We start from the raw sequence: 13239 nt of genomic DNA on the forward strand, positions 1-13239 counted from the left end.
ATGTTCAGTAAGTTACCAATACCCAGAACTAATTGCCAGAGCAGCAGAGCTGCTCTCTTAACCTCCTCCAAAATGGACAGTCAGAAATCCAACTGGACCAGAGCTGCTTAAAGTTAACCATCAGAAACAACCCAGGTCAGCGCTTCTTAGCATTTTTCTGCTTAAAACACTGTCTCTTTCCTGCCTCATCCTCCCAGAATCAATTTGCTAAAATTAGCAACAGTTGTAAGGAAGAGCCTGATGGAGAGGACAGTGTAGGGGTTGTTGGAGTATTTTCTCCCTTTCCTTTTACACAAAACCAATAACACCAAACCCATGCCTTAGACCCTCCCTACTGAAGCTGAAGGAAGGGCTGGGCACCTGTCAGGAAATCGAATCCCATCACCATCCAAACACTTCAGTCAGTTCTTACCTCTGCCCTCGATTCAGACTCAGACTCTGTGCTTGACTCCACTGTGCACTTTTGCTGCAGGGAGGAAAGCAAAGAAATGCCACTCAAGTTACTGCAGCTCAGGTTGAAGCTGAAGTTCTAGTACAAACTGTTCGTGCTGAGTTTCTACAAAGCTTTCCCATCTGAAGCCAGCTCATCCTTCCAAATATCCCACAATTGTGGTGCTAATTGGGCTGTACAAGTGAGACATAAGGGGAAAATAGAAGTCTTGCCCCTTCCACATCCCCAAAAACACAACAGGAAGCAACCCAGAACGTGCCTTGCATTTGCTAGGAACAGTTACTCTAGGCTTATAAATAACTTTACAAAACAAACGGTAGCTTACATTGTGATTTTGTTTGTTCCTTTGCATTTGGTGGTCCTACATCTCAGAAATGTAACTGCAGATAAATGACTAAAACATCCTCATTTTTTCAAAAGCTCTTGCTATAGAGACCCCCTATTTCCCAGAGTGTAGCAAAACTGGAAGAGTTTTCTCCATCTCTCCCTTTTTGTGTCTTTGCAGGTGATGCCATTTAAATTAATTCACCCACACCTGTTCTTCATTCACCCTTTTACAGCCCAGTGAGCTGCACCTTCAGGCAAATGGAAAAGCAACAAGCACTTCCTGAATTATATTTCAATAGGAAGGTAGAGAAGCAGCAATTAGAAAAGTTACCATGTATTTACGTGCTAGTCTTTCCACATAGTCTGGGCCTTTAACAGAATCCTCCTTTTCCTGAGCACCTACTAAAACAGGCAGAGAATAGGAGAGCATATTAGAGAAAACCTTCTAGTAGATAAATTGCCCAGACACAGCAATGCCCTTTTTTTGCTAGAAAAGCTGCTCAGTCCCTCACATAGTCTGTGTTAAGTTCTCAAAGTCAGCTTCTGTTTAAAAAGAAACAAGAAGCAGCCATTGTCTTCTACCACAATAATTACTTCATTCAGTGTCCTTCACACAGCACGAAAAAAAATAATCTTTTTTTCTTTTTAAGAAGTTTATACTCTGTAAAGTGACTTTTTTTCCTTTTCCTTAAGGCACTACGAGTTTTCTGAACCCTCAAACAGTTATTTGTACTAAAGACATCCAGCCAGACCAGGGAGGGATAAAAGAAAAGCTGTGCTACCAGCCAGCCGTCTATCCCAGTTGCCCCCCTCCCAAAATTCAGTCCCTATACACTCACTCCCCTCCTTCCATACCCTCCGTGGGCTGCCCACCCCCACGCCTCTTCCTCCGCTGCTGCCTCCTCTCAGCCGAGGCCATCCTGGTCCCAGCACTTCCCCCCCCTCCTCCGGCTTTATAGGCCAGGCCTTGGCTGCCTCCACCCTCACACGTGTCCTGCTCAGCCCCCTCCACCTGGAGAACTGCTCCTTCCAAAAAGGTGGGAGAGAAGCAAGGATAAACGGAGTAAAGTCCTCCTGTGAAGGAAAGCACTTTGTGCCACTGCAGCTCCAGCTGCTCTTCAGCAGAGCCGACTGTGTGGAGGCCTGCGCTCCTCTGGTCATTCCATTCCCCTGAGTACGTGTATCTATCTATATATAAACACACACAAACATATACATAAAAAGCACATGTATACATGGACATGCACATACATCTAGCTTGCAAGGCCTGGTGGCTCCCGCTCCGCTCTCGCTGATTTATTTTCTGCAGCCCCATTTACTTCACGTGCCCCTCAGGCTGACAGCAGACAGCCCACAGCCAGAGGAAAACCCAGATCTCCCCCACAGAGGCAGGCAGGGGATTCAAAGGTGTTTCTTCCCGCCATTTGCTGGAGCAGATGATCTCCCATCTGCAGGAGGGACAGTGGCTGGACACACAAAGCTTCCTAAGCATCCCTCTTAACCACTTACAATCCATCACGTGTGATTTGGGCACTGCCACCCTTACCTGCCATTGCTCGCTGAGAGAAGGAAAAACAATTCCACTGTTTTTAAATACCAGGAATAGCATTTTTTCAGAGTTACTGGAGAACTATAAATCTGGTCCATTTTTCACAAAGAAGCAGATCTGATTCCACCTTTTAAAGGCTGCATCTCCATTCCCTTTTTTGTCACTCTTTTCATAGGAAATGAGGTACTATTTTTACTTTTTCCAAATCAAATTCCTTTTCTTCCCACTACTTCCTTCCTAGCTGGCTTCCTTGCATCTTTCTGCACCATGCAGAATGTAATGCTGTTCTAGATTAATTTTAAACTGAGTATAAAAACCTTGGTAAAACAACCATCTCCCTCTGAAGCCACCAGCAATGTCACTCTGGAAAGGCACAAAGAACAAGTCCTGAAGGTGACAGTGACAGCAGCTGCACCAGGATTAGCTCACAAACCCCACAGACCTTCCACCCTACTCCTGCCTCCAGCTGAGCTAGACCCTGTCACACCTCTTTTCTTCCCAAACACATCCTTTTATTATCTCCTTACCTTCTCTACCCAGACCAGGATCATCAGATGATTATTCCCCAGATTCTCCAACCATTTTCAAAACAAAACAGAGCAGGCAGAAGTCTTACTCAATATTCCTTCAACATCTCCCACCACCAAGATGGGAGCTAAGGAGCTGTGTGTTGGTGCCTGCAGTGCCAGGTGAGTTGAATGAGAGCAAACCATCATCATCCTTCATCCAAACACATGGCTGGGAGTCTTTACTCCCACAAAAGACTGCCCCAAATTAGCTGCTTTACAGGCAACAGCTGTTGGCAACAAGCCCCGGGCTCCAGAGAAGGGTTGGTCTGTGAGGGGTTTCAGATGAAATCAATGACTGTGAGGGTGAGCACAGGCCAAGGCTCACACGTGAACCTGCTGCCTGTGCCCACCTGGGCAGGGCTGGGCAGCAGAGTTACAGTCGGACAACGGAGTGGAGCAGTTGTAAGAGTTCTCCATAAATCCCACAGATCTTGAAGGCTTGATCTCTATGGGTGAAGGGCATTCAAGCATCCAGGGCTGCAGTAGACCCAGATTCCTGAGACAGTTCATATGATTCCTCTGATGAAAAAGCAGCTGTCTCCTCACCATTTATTTCCATTAGTGTTTGAAAATCATTTTCTAATTCCACATAAATATCACTGTGGGACTGAGTTTCCAAGTGCAAGAGTAAGCTGTGGATCTTCTAAATTGGCTAACAACTCCCAAATCTTCTGCCTCTGGCATGCTGTGCATCAGCAGAGGTTTAGCTCCTTTCTGATGTTTGCTGCGAGTGACATTCCCACTGCACCGTGTGAAGGGATCCATCTTCTGAGCAACTCCAGTGAGCTACTAAAAACTAAAATAAAAATACTCCAAATGAGTGAGGCAAGTTCTGTACTGCCAGGTCCAGTTCCCACCAACACGATCACGGAGAAGTGGTTGGCTGGGAGGTTTCCTGCAGAATTCCAGTGCACAGAACTGTCTGATGGAGCAAAGCAGGAGCGCTGGAGAGCATTTTAGCAAGTAGAGCACAACCCCCATGGCACTGAGCAGGAGAGACCATCACTGTTACAGTTTCAGAAATCACTCTACACATCTTCTAAACTAACTTACACTTTGCAACAGAAGCTTGTCAACAGCTTTCTAAAACTGCTTCAGGAAAACTAGTGGAACAGTACATGGAAAGGCCTCTCTTCATGAAAAAGAGGGTTTTTTTTAAGTCCAAAACTATTTTGGACTTTATTTTTTTTTCTAATATAGAAAGACAACAATAGAATTTACAACCAGCCATAAATAGGTAAGAAAAAACCCGACATAGTGCAATATACTTGGAAACCATATTTGTGCATTTTAAAACCCTAAAAGTGAAACGCTTGGTTAAGGGTTCTTATGAAGATAAACACTCTCTGCCCCACACCCTCCTCTTCTTCATCAAAACAGCACCTTGGTATTAAAGAATGTGTGTCTCTGTCTCCTCTTCACACCACTGCTGCTGTGGGCACTGAACATTCCTTTGATATATCCACTCCCGCTTGGACCAGTCCTGCTCGGGATGGCTTTATTCACCAGTTCTTCCCAACTAAACTATTTGCTACAAGAAAATCCAGTATTTAACTGAAATCACTTTTCATTGTCCCAGTATGACTTATTCAGGTGTTTTCTAGGTAAGGTTTTCTCGGTTGAAAATGAAGAACATTTAAACCAGATCACTGTGTAACAAAGTATTAGAAATGTACAGCTCTGACACTCAGGGCACCCTCTCTATTGGGCAACTCACGACAAAAGTTTTATTTATGCACAGGCAGAAGACCCTCTGAAATGATCTATTGCCAAGGCCTCTGCTGTCAAATGAAGACTTCCAAATACAAACTAAGAATGTGATAGACTGAACGCTTCATCTTTAGCAGTAAATGACTGCAAAATACCTGAGAAACGTCTTCCCTGGCAAGACACATGGTTGGCCATGAATGCTCTAAGTGTTTCTGTGGGCTATCAACAGCACATTCTAGACGCCTTTTTGTTTCAAAAACAAATACAGTTCCCTCCCACATTCACCACAGCACAGAATTTACACTTGTATTTTTTTCTGCTCCTTCTCTTGTTACATTTGGAAACCCATCTGCTTCAACTGACTGTTGCAATTTCCAGAACAATGAAAGCTATTTTTCTCTTTTGCTGCCATCCAAAATTCAGACTTGTACCGCACACCGTGGTGGGGGCCCTTCGCTACAGCAACAGGGGCACCGGCACTTCAGCTCCCAAGGCTAAAAAATTCAGAGCACCTATAGAGTGGGGATCCTTTCAGAGACAGATTCAAGTACTTCTGAATTCAGTATCCAAGCTGTGCCAAATGTTTTTGTATTCACATATTCAGAGTGCTTGGCTCCACTGTCCTGCAGCTCAAACAGGGAGGAACACTTTACTATCAGTACATAACCCTTTGCTGAACTTTGTTGTGCTTAGCAGAAATGACCCTGTGAGCTCCAAACAGCACCAGCTGTACCAGGAGTATCTCTGTAGGGTCAAAGAATCTGCAGAGAAGTGATTAATAGGGCACCCAGCCTTTCCAAAACTCCACTGTAGTGTTCTGCAACACTTCCATCTGCTGTTAAAACAGTACAAAATGTGAGAAACAAAGACCATGAACTGCTACAACAGGTAGCTGAGCAAGAGAACCTTTGGTAACGGTGCCCCTACTTCCTAAAATGTATTTCAGCAAAAAGATGGGAAATGAGGGGAGCTCTGCACCCTGTGCCAAAGCAAAAGCCACTGTCATTCACGTCCTTTGTGCAAGATCTATGGTCTGGCTGCTCAGTCTAATGCAGAAAATTACTCAGATCAACATTGTCAGGGCAAGAAATATTGGGGATAACCTGCCAAGTTTCACCTGAATTCTTCTCCAACAAGTAACTTAGTTTTCACGGAAGGTAAAGACTTGAGCCATCAATTTGCTGACCAAGTGGAAAACTCTGTCCTTATAATCTTTTGTCACTGCACATTTTAAATCCCAGAGTACTAATTGGAGGGTATTTTCACCATTTTTTACACGTCATAAAAGATCTTGTAAAAGATATTATAGTCACAAGTCACACATCCCTTAAAATCCCCCTGCTTCATTTTGGTACATTACTACCCAACCAGTTTTTGACAGCGAGGCCTTGAAGCAATTGCCTAAAGGAGGTTGACATCAGCCCTCCCAGTGGCTTTCAACATTCGAGCACCAGCTCTGTGGAAGGGCTTTTCTCCTGATCATTGCTTCCATCTCCCATGCACCAAACTGCAAGTAATTGCTGGTGCACACACGTTTGTCATACGTGTGGCTGGGCTTCGCGAACAAAGATCTGAGAAGGGGCTCTACCCACGCTTGCTACAAGCGCGCTGATGACTAAAAAGGCCAATGCGAGATAGACAAGTCCGGGTGCAGAAGGTACAGCAGAAAGACGCGATTCCTTCTGCGTTGTCTTTTCTCCTCGAGAGTGATCCTGCGTGTGTTCTCAAAAGCAGCAGCAGCGTTACAGATGGTGTGTCTCCAGGCCTACCGATTGGAGGCCAGGGTAGACCAATGGTGGTGATCAATACGGCCAAGGCTGAGGGATTGTTGATGATGATGAATGGAATACATGAAGGGCATCGCCCCCAGGCTGTGCTCCAAAAACAAAACAAACAAACAGCTCCTGACATCCAGAGACACTCAAGTTCAAGCACACCTCACCCAGTCCCCCGGCAGGACTGTGGGGATCATCTCCTGCCTCACTGCCCAGGAAAATTATGTGCATGTTCTGACAGCCTTTAAGGACTTTGACAGGGTAAGCAGCAGCCTCTTCTGCACTTCATACCCATAATTGTGATTTTGGGCATTTTATGTAATGACACAGAATGTGGTGTCGAATACAAACACCCCACCTGTAGTTACGGGTGCCTTCAGTCACCAAGAGCTGGAACAAGCTGTGACAAAATCTGGAAGTGTGAATGTGTTAAGCACTGGGAACTGTGGGAGAAACTTTTAAATGCAAGTTTCATTGCAGAAACTGAGATTCTGAATCCTCTAAGGGAAGTGGCTCTTTCTTCTTACTGAAGACTAACCAACACAAGCGTGATTTAAAGAACACAGATCAGTTTCTATGGAGCAGGTGGGGTGCCTTCAAGCACAGTAAGCCCTCAAAAATTGCATAAGCACTACTGAAGCCATTTTGTATTTCTGTATCAAATCTTCAGTTTCATCTTGGAGAAAGAATTCAAAGTAATCTGCAACCCCATGAGTACTTCAGTCCACTACCAGCGAGACAAAGACCAGCTTGAAGCAACCCACCCCCAAGGGCCACTGCATTCACTGACCAAATGAAGTAGGGATAGGCCTCTCCCACCCACAAGTGCTGCTTTAACAGCCTCCTTACAAAGCTAAAACTTGTGCAACAAGTTACTTGTAGTTAATTTGCAGGAAACTGTTCCAGGGAACACTTACCATTTAACACCTATTACAAAAAAAATCATAAACACACCCCATCATATGTGCATTATTTTACAGTGGGAGTTCAAGTGTCATGAAGCAGAAAAAAAAAATGGAAACAGGAAACTAGATCAGCATTTGCTTGAGAGCAGGACAAGATGCTCAGAACTTGCCCCTATCCACCCCCTCCTCCCTAACAACTTCATTAACTCAAGCTTGCTGTGAGTACCAAATGTTATCTGCAGGGGAAATTGGTGGAGGTACTTAATAAAAACTTGACTACTCCTTCAAAGGCCAAGTAGTTTCCTGGCAGACTTTATGACATACAACTATGTAACTTCTCATGCCAACACTTCATCAGCTCCCTGCAACATGATGGATCAGGCTTGGAGCTCTGTTAGCCAAGAACTCAATCACTGGAGCTATCAACATGAGTTAAAACCCAACTTAAAGCAAATCACCACTTTTTCAGAGATCAAATTGTTTTGAGCTCTTCAAGAACTGCTAAACTTTCCTGCTTTGAGGAGATACTGGTTTGCACTGGGAGGGCCAAGCACATGCAATTAATAATACATTTACGAGGACAGCAGCTGCTGCTCAGGATCCAAGGCAGTAACTGATGATGGGCACAGATAGAGAAGGTTTTGTTTCAGTGTTAACAGACAAGTCAGTGACACGACTCAATATTCTTAACACTTTTATTCTTACAGTTCTAGGTTTGAACTGTACATGCAGAGTTGCATAAGTCACAATAGAGATTTACAGTGGATTCTATTCTATGGTAGAGTGCAATCCAGAATCCTTGAACAGTATAAAAAACAACTTTAAACATCAAGAACTTGTTAGGAGCAGAAGGGTTAAAGCTTCCCCAAGAATTCCAGCTCTCCTGGATACCTAGTTACTAGGTACTGTATGTTAGACAAGAGTTCAAGAGCTGTAGAACACTAAACAAACTCAGAACACCCAGATGTCATCCCATCTTTGTTACTTCTTTCCCACATTTCTGGCAATAAAGAATAAGTCAAAAACCCTGCCACCTGCAACCAGCTAATACAGACAAAAATGACTACTCCTTAACTTGCCTGTTTAGGGTTGTACAGTGTTAAAGAAAATATTCCCTCAATGGCATTTGTATCTCACATCAGCTGAAAAAGCAATGTAACAAAAATAAAGGTAGAACATCTTTGAAAATAAATATAAAGAGGGAATGCAGACAAAGTGTCAAAGATTTTTTTTGGCAGGTAACATTCATAATATACAAAATATAACTTATTCGTATTAGCCAAGGAAACATTCATGAGTTCCTGTAAACTGGTTTAATCCACCTCCTCCATGCGTGACGTGTCATCATCTCCTTCAAGAGGTGGCATCTCCTCAGTGACTGCTGGACTAGCTTCTTCTGCAGCAGTGTCATCTTCATCAATGCCTGTGCAGAGAACACAGACTGTTAATTCTGACAGCACAATTCTAATCTTCCAGCAGCACAACCAGCTGAGGGTTACACCCCCTTTTCCACTCACATCAATCAACACCAAGGTCATCTATAGACAATTCACCCTGAAGAGGGGTGTGACCACACCCCAAATTTACTGGAGCCAGGACATTTGTAACTTACCCAGACCAAGTTTGATCATTCTATAAATGCGGTTGGCATGTGTCTGAGGGTCTTCTAAGCTGAAGCCAGAGGACAGGAGTGCTGTCTCATACAGCAAGATGACAAGATCCTTCACAGACTTGTCATTCTTATCAGCCTCTGCTTTCTGCCTCAGTGTTTCAATGATGGAATGATCAGGATTAATCTCCAGGTGTTTCTTTGCTGCCATGTATCCCATCGTGGAGTTGTCCCTCAATGCTTGAGCCTTCATGATCCTCTCCATATTGGCAGTCCAGCCATATGTACTTGTTACAATGCAGCATGGAGAAGTAACTAAACGATTGGACACAACCACCTAGAAAAGGAATAATACAAAGCAAAGTTCGTAATTTAAACATTTCGACAAGTACAACTCATTTACTCATTTCAGATCAGAGAACTTGTTGAACACAGAGTACTTCTATTTACCTTTTCTACTTTCTTTTCCAGGATATCTTTCATTATTTTGCAAAGGTTTTCGAACTTGGCTTTCTTCTCCTCCTGCTTCTTTTTCTCTTCCTCATCCTCTGGAAGCTCCAAACCCTCTTTTGTTACAGAAACCAGGGTCTTGCCCTCAAATTCCTTCAGCTGCTGCACACAGTACTCATCGATGGGCTCAATCATGTAGATCACCTCCAGCCCATGCTTGCGAAGGCGCTCCACAAAAGCGGAGTTGGCCACCTGATCCTTTGTCTCACCTGCAAGAAACAAGGACACCACAGCTGAGCCTCAGCAGTAACAGAACAGCCTGTTCATTTCCCGCAACATCCTGTGGTTCTTCCCATTCGTAACACAGGGAAATAAAAGGGGCATGTACAGCCTGAAGAAACAAGCCTTTTAAAACTCACTCCCTCAGCTTCTAATAGTCTTCCCTGGTTGGGAAGTCATTTTGCATTTCCTGGAATGCCAGGTGAGAGATGTTTCCCATTCCTGACAAGCAAGAAAACTGGAAAGCCCTGTAAGAGTACTTATACAATCCCCAAAAAGCTAACCCTACATATATACCTGCATTTACACATCATTTCAGTTCCCAACTCACCAGTAATGTAGTAGACGTGTTTCTGGTTCTCCTTCATCCGAGTGCAGTAATCCTTCAGAGAAACCATTTCATCACCAGAAGCAGAGGTGTAGTACCTCAGTAATTCTGAGAGCTTCTTGCGGTTCTGGGAGTCCTCATGGATGCCAAGCTACAAAGGTAGAAGGAAAAAAGAACACTCCTGAATGAACTGTGGTAGTTCAGCAGTTCAGGTGTAATGAGGATCCATAGCTGCCAGTACCAGTTATTAAGCAAAAAGACTACAAACCTTGATGTTCTTGGAGAACTGCTCGTAGAACTTTTTGTAGTTCTCCTTGTCTTCAGCCAACTCAGTGAAAAGTTCTAAGCACTTCTTCACCAAGTTCTTCCTGATCACTTTCAGGATCTTGCTCTGCTGCAGCATCTCACGAGAAATATTCAGAGGTAAATCCTCAGAGTCGACCACACCTCTCATGAAATCTGGAAAATGACAGAATTACCTTTATCAGTGTCAAACATTACCAGTCACTACCCACGTGGCTCTGCCCACTTGAAACTATTGATTGATTTATTTTTCTGTGGAGTTCTGGGTAACATGAACTAAGCAGTCCTTTCAACTGCTCAGATCAGCTGTCCAAGCCTCAAATCTTCCCCCTTCCAAACTTTTTTAAATAACACAGAAAATCACAATATAGCAAAGCAGTTTCTGTAACATTTTAGGAAACATTTCCCCAGAATCATACTCACTCAGGTATTCAGGGATCAGCTCCTCACAGTTGTCCATGATGAAAACTCTGCGCACATACAGCTTGATGTTGTTCTTCTTCTTCCTGTTTTCAAACAGATCAAAGGGTGCACGCCGTGGGACAAACAGGAGAGCCCTGAATTCCAACTGCCCTTCCACAGAGAAGTGCTGTGAGGAAACAAGATGATCATTTTAGTCAATTTGCATGATTCCCATTGTAACAACCTTTTAACAGCTCTTCAAAAGCACAGCACAAATGGTGACCACTGGACATCAAAATAGACACAATAGTCAAGACAGGGGTCAGGAACAAGCACTTCCTTCAGACTGACATCAAATTTGTGTTCAGTTAGAAGGCCAGCAAGGCCAGCTCAAAAGACACTCTGTTTCCTTTATCATAGACTGAAATTTAGGAACAAATGTGTTCTTACAGCACTTCCCATTACAGGCACACAGAACACTATTAGATCTCACCCCATTTACTTGAAGTACTTCCAACACTACAAACCCAGATAATTCAATTTATCTGCAACCTGTTTTTAAGTAACGGCTAAGCTACAAAGTGGGAAGGCATCTTCAGTTACTGAGTGCAGATTTATTCAGATTATCAATACAGCCTTAACAGTAGCCAATAGACAAGAGATCAGAGTGCAGCAGCATGGTTTAGCAAGTTTCCAGCTTCAGTGCTACATGTTAATACTTTATATCTCTGCAAACAAAGCAACTAAAATTGTGCTGGAAGACAGAAAACTTACTTTCACAGCCAGGTGGTCTTCCCAGTCATTAGTCAGGCTCTTGTAGAATTCTCCATATTCCTCATTAGTTATGTCATCTGGGTTCCTGGTCCAAATGGGCTTGGTCTTGTTGAGCTCTTCCTGATCAATGTACTTCTCCTTGATCTTCTTTTTCTTCTTCTTGTCTCCATCCTTCTTCTCTTCTTCTTCATCAGAACCAACATCCTCAATCTCTGGTTTATCTTCTGTCTTTTCCTCCTTCTCTTCTTTCTCCTCTTCCTTTTCCTCAGCCTCATCATCACTGACTTCCTTATCACGTTCTTTCTCCACCTACAGAAGAAAGGAGTAGTTGAGAAAGTTTAAAGTTGAATAATTAACAGTTCTAAGGTATTCCTCACAGCCTCACAAAGCTGGAAAACTACAGGAACACAATGTCAATCTTTCCTTCTAGATTTAAAGCACTCCCATTCTCAGTGCTGAGACACAAGCGGCATTTTGTTTCCTCATACTCGTGTAGTTCTGCTGTTTAATTTAACGAATTAATTTTTAATTTCATTACACTGAGTGACCCCAACAATACAGCAAGATGTAGTTAATGGTTTGGAGGCAGATACACTCCTAGCTTGGAAAACCCCAGGTTTTTTTAGTAAGTCCTGTGAAATAAATCTATTTAACAGAACTGCATATCCCAAGAGCTGCCTCCATGTCACATCTGAAAGAATCTTAACTACCAGAATACAAATTTACTGCTCCCTCTTACATTACAGAAACAAATTCACATGTTTGTAAATGGTGATACTCATTTAGCTTCAAGCAAGATACGTACAAAGAGTGTAATAGGGTAGCCGATGAACTGAGAGTGCTTCTTCACAATTTCCTTGATGCGCCGTTCTTCCAGGTATTCAGTCTGATCTTCTTTAAGATGCAGGATGACTTTTGTTCCACGGCCCAGAGGTTCACCTGGAATGGAACATACAGGTTTTACTTTACTGCAGCATAGTAGATTTAGATTAATTACTTTAAAAGGCTCTGTTTTAGGTAATTTTTTTTTACCCCTGGGAAAACATTGTGAGCAAAAACTTAAAACTCACCATTGTCCAGCCTGACAGTAAAGGACCCTCCAGCTGAGGACTCCCAAGCATACTGCTCATCATCGTTGTGCTTGGTGATCACTGTCACTTTTTCAGCAACCAGGTAGGCAGAGTAGAAGCCAACACCGAACTGACCAATCATGGAAATATCGGCCCCTGCCTGCAGGGCTTCCATGAAAGCCTTGGTGCCAGACTTGGCAATGGTACCAAGGTTGTTGACCAGGTCAGCTTTGGTCATCCCAATGCCGGTATCCACAATGGTCAGAGTGCGGTCATGCTTGTTTGGGATCAGGTTAATTTTCAGCTCTTTTCCAGAATCCAGCTTGCTTGGGTCAGTCAAGCTCTCGTACCTGATCTTGTCCAGAGCCTGAAAGAGAAGAGGCAGCCTTTAACATTCCCTGACTACTCCTAAATATTTTAGTAGCCCTATTGACATAACGAACCAAATTAGGACTTCAAGTACTTACATCTGAGGAATTGGAAATCAGCTCCCGGAGAAAGATTTCCTTATTGGAGTAGAAAGTGTTGATGATCAGAGACATCAACTGAGCAATCTCTGCCTGGAAGGCAAAGGTCTCCACCTCCTCCTCCATGGGTTGGTCTTGGGTTTGCACAGCTTCCGGCATCTGTGAGGAGAAAGGGAGTTGAAATTCGATTCCGGAACAGCTTGGCACACGTATCCCACTGCAGGCGGTGACAATAGTATTCTGAGATAAAGTACTTCAACCACGTGGCTTC

The 13239-nt window shown here is 43.5% G+C and overlaps 1 protein-coding gene across 1 annotated transcript in view; it reads right to left on the reverse strand.

Annotated features, from left to right (window-relative positions):
* Nucleotides 1-7968: 7968 nt before the first annotated feature.
* The window catches only part of HSP90AA1 (heat shock protein 90 alpha family class A member 1), a 7585-nt gene continuing 2314 nt past the window's right edge, over nucleotides 7969-13239 (reverse strand). Inside the window, exons 2-11 of the mRNA XM_027893593.1 lie at nucleotides 12969-13127; nucleotides 12502-12868; nucleotides 12237-12370; nucleotides 11432-11740; nucleotides 10679-10844; nucleotides 10221-10411; nucleotides 9956-10103; nucleotides 9346-9614; nucleotides 8899-9232; nucleotides 7969-8709 (exon numbers count right to left, since the gene is read on the reverse strand). Of these exons, the coding sequence (XP_027749394.1) occupies nucleotides 8600-8709; nucleotides 8899-9232; nucleotides 9346-9614; nucleotides 9956-10103; nucleotides 10221-10411; nucleotides 10679-10844; nucleotides 11432-11740; nucleotides 12237-12370; nucleotides 12502-12868; nucleotides 12969-13127 (2187 nt within the window). The 3' untranslated portion in view covers nucleotides 7969-8599. The remainder of the gene's footprint in view (nucleotides 8710-8898; nucleotides 9233-9345; nucleotides 9615-9955; nucleotides 10104-10220; nucleotides 10412-10678; nucleotides 10845-11431; nucleotides 11741-12236; nucleotides 12371-12501; nucleotides 12869-12968; nucleotides 13128-13239) is intronic.

This window comes from Empidonax traillii, unplaced genomic scaffold (assembly GCF_003031625.1).
Source record: "Empidonax traillii isolate 1590-97213 ecotype Southwest subspecies unplaced genomic scaffold, ASM303162v1 scaffold398:size1781980, whole genome shotgun sequence".
Classification (NCBI taxonomy): domain Eukaryota; kingdom Metazoa; phylum Chordata; class Aves; order Passeriformes; family Tyrannidae; genus Empidonax; species Empidonax traillii.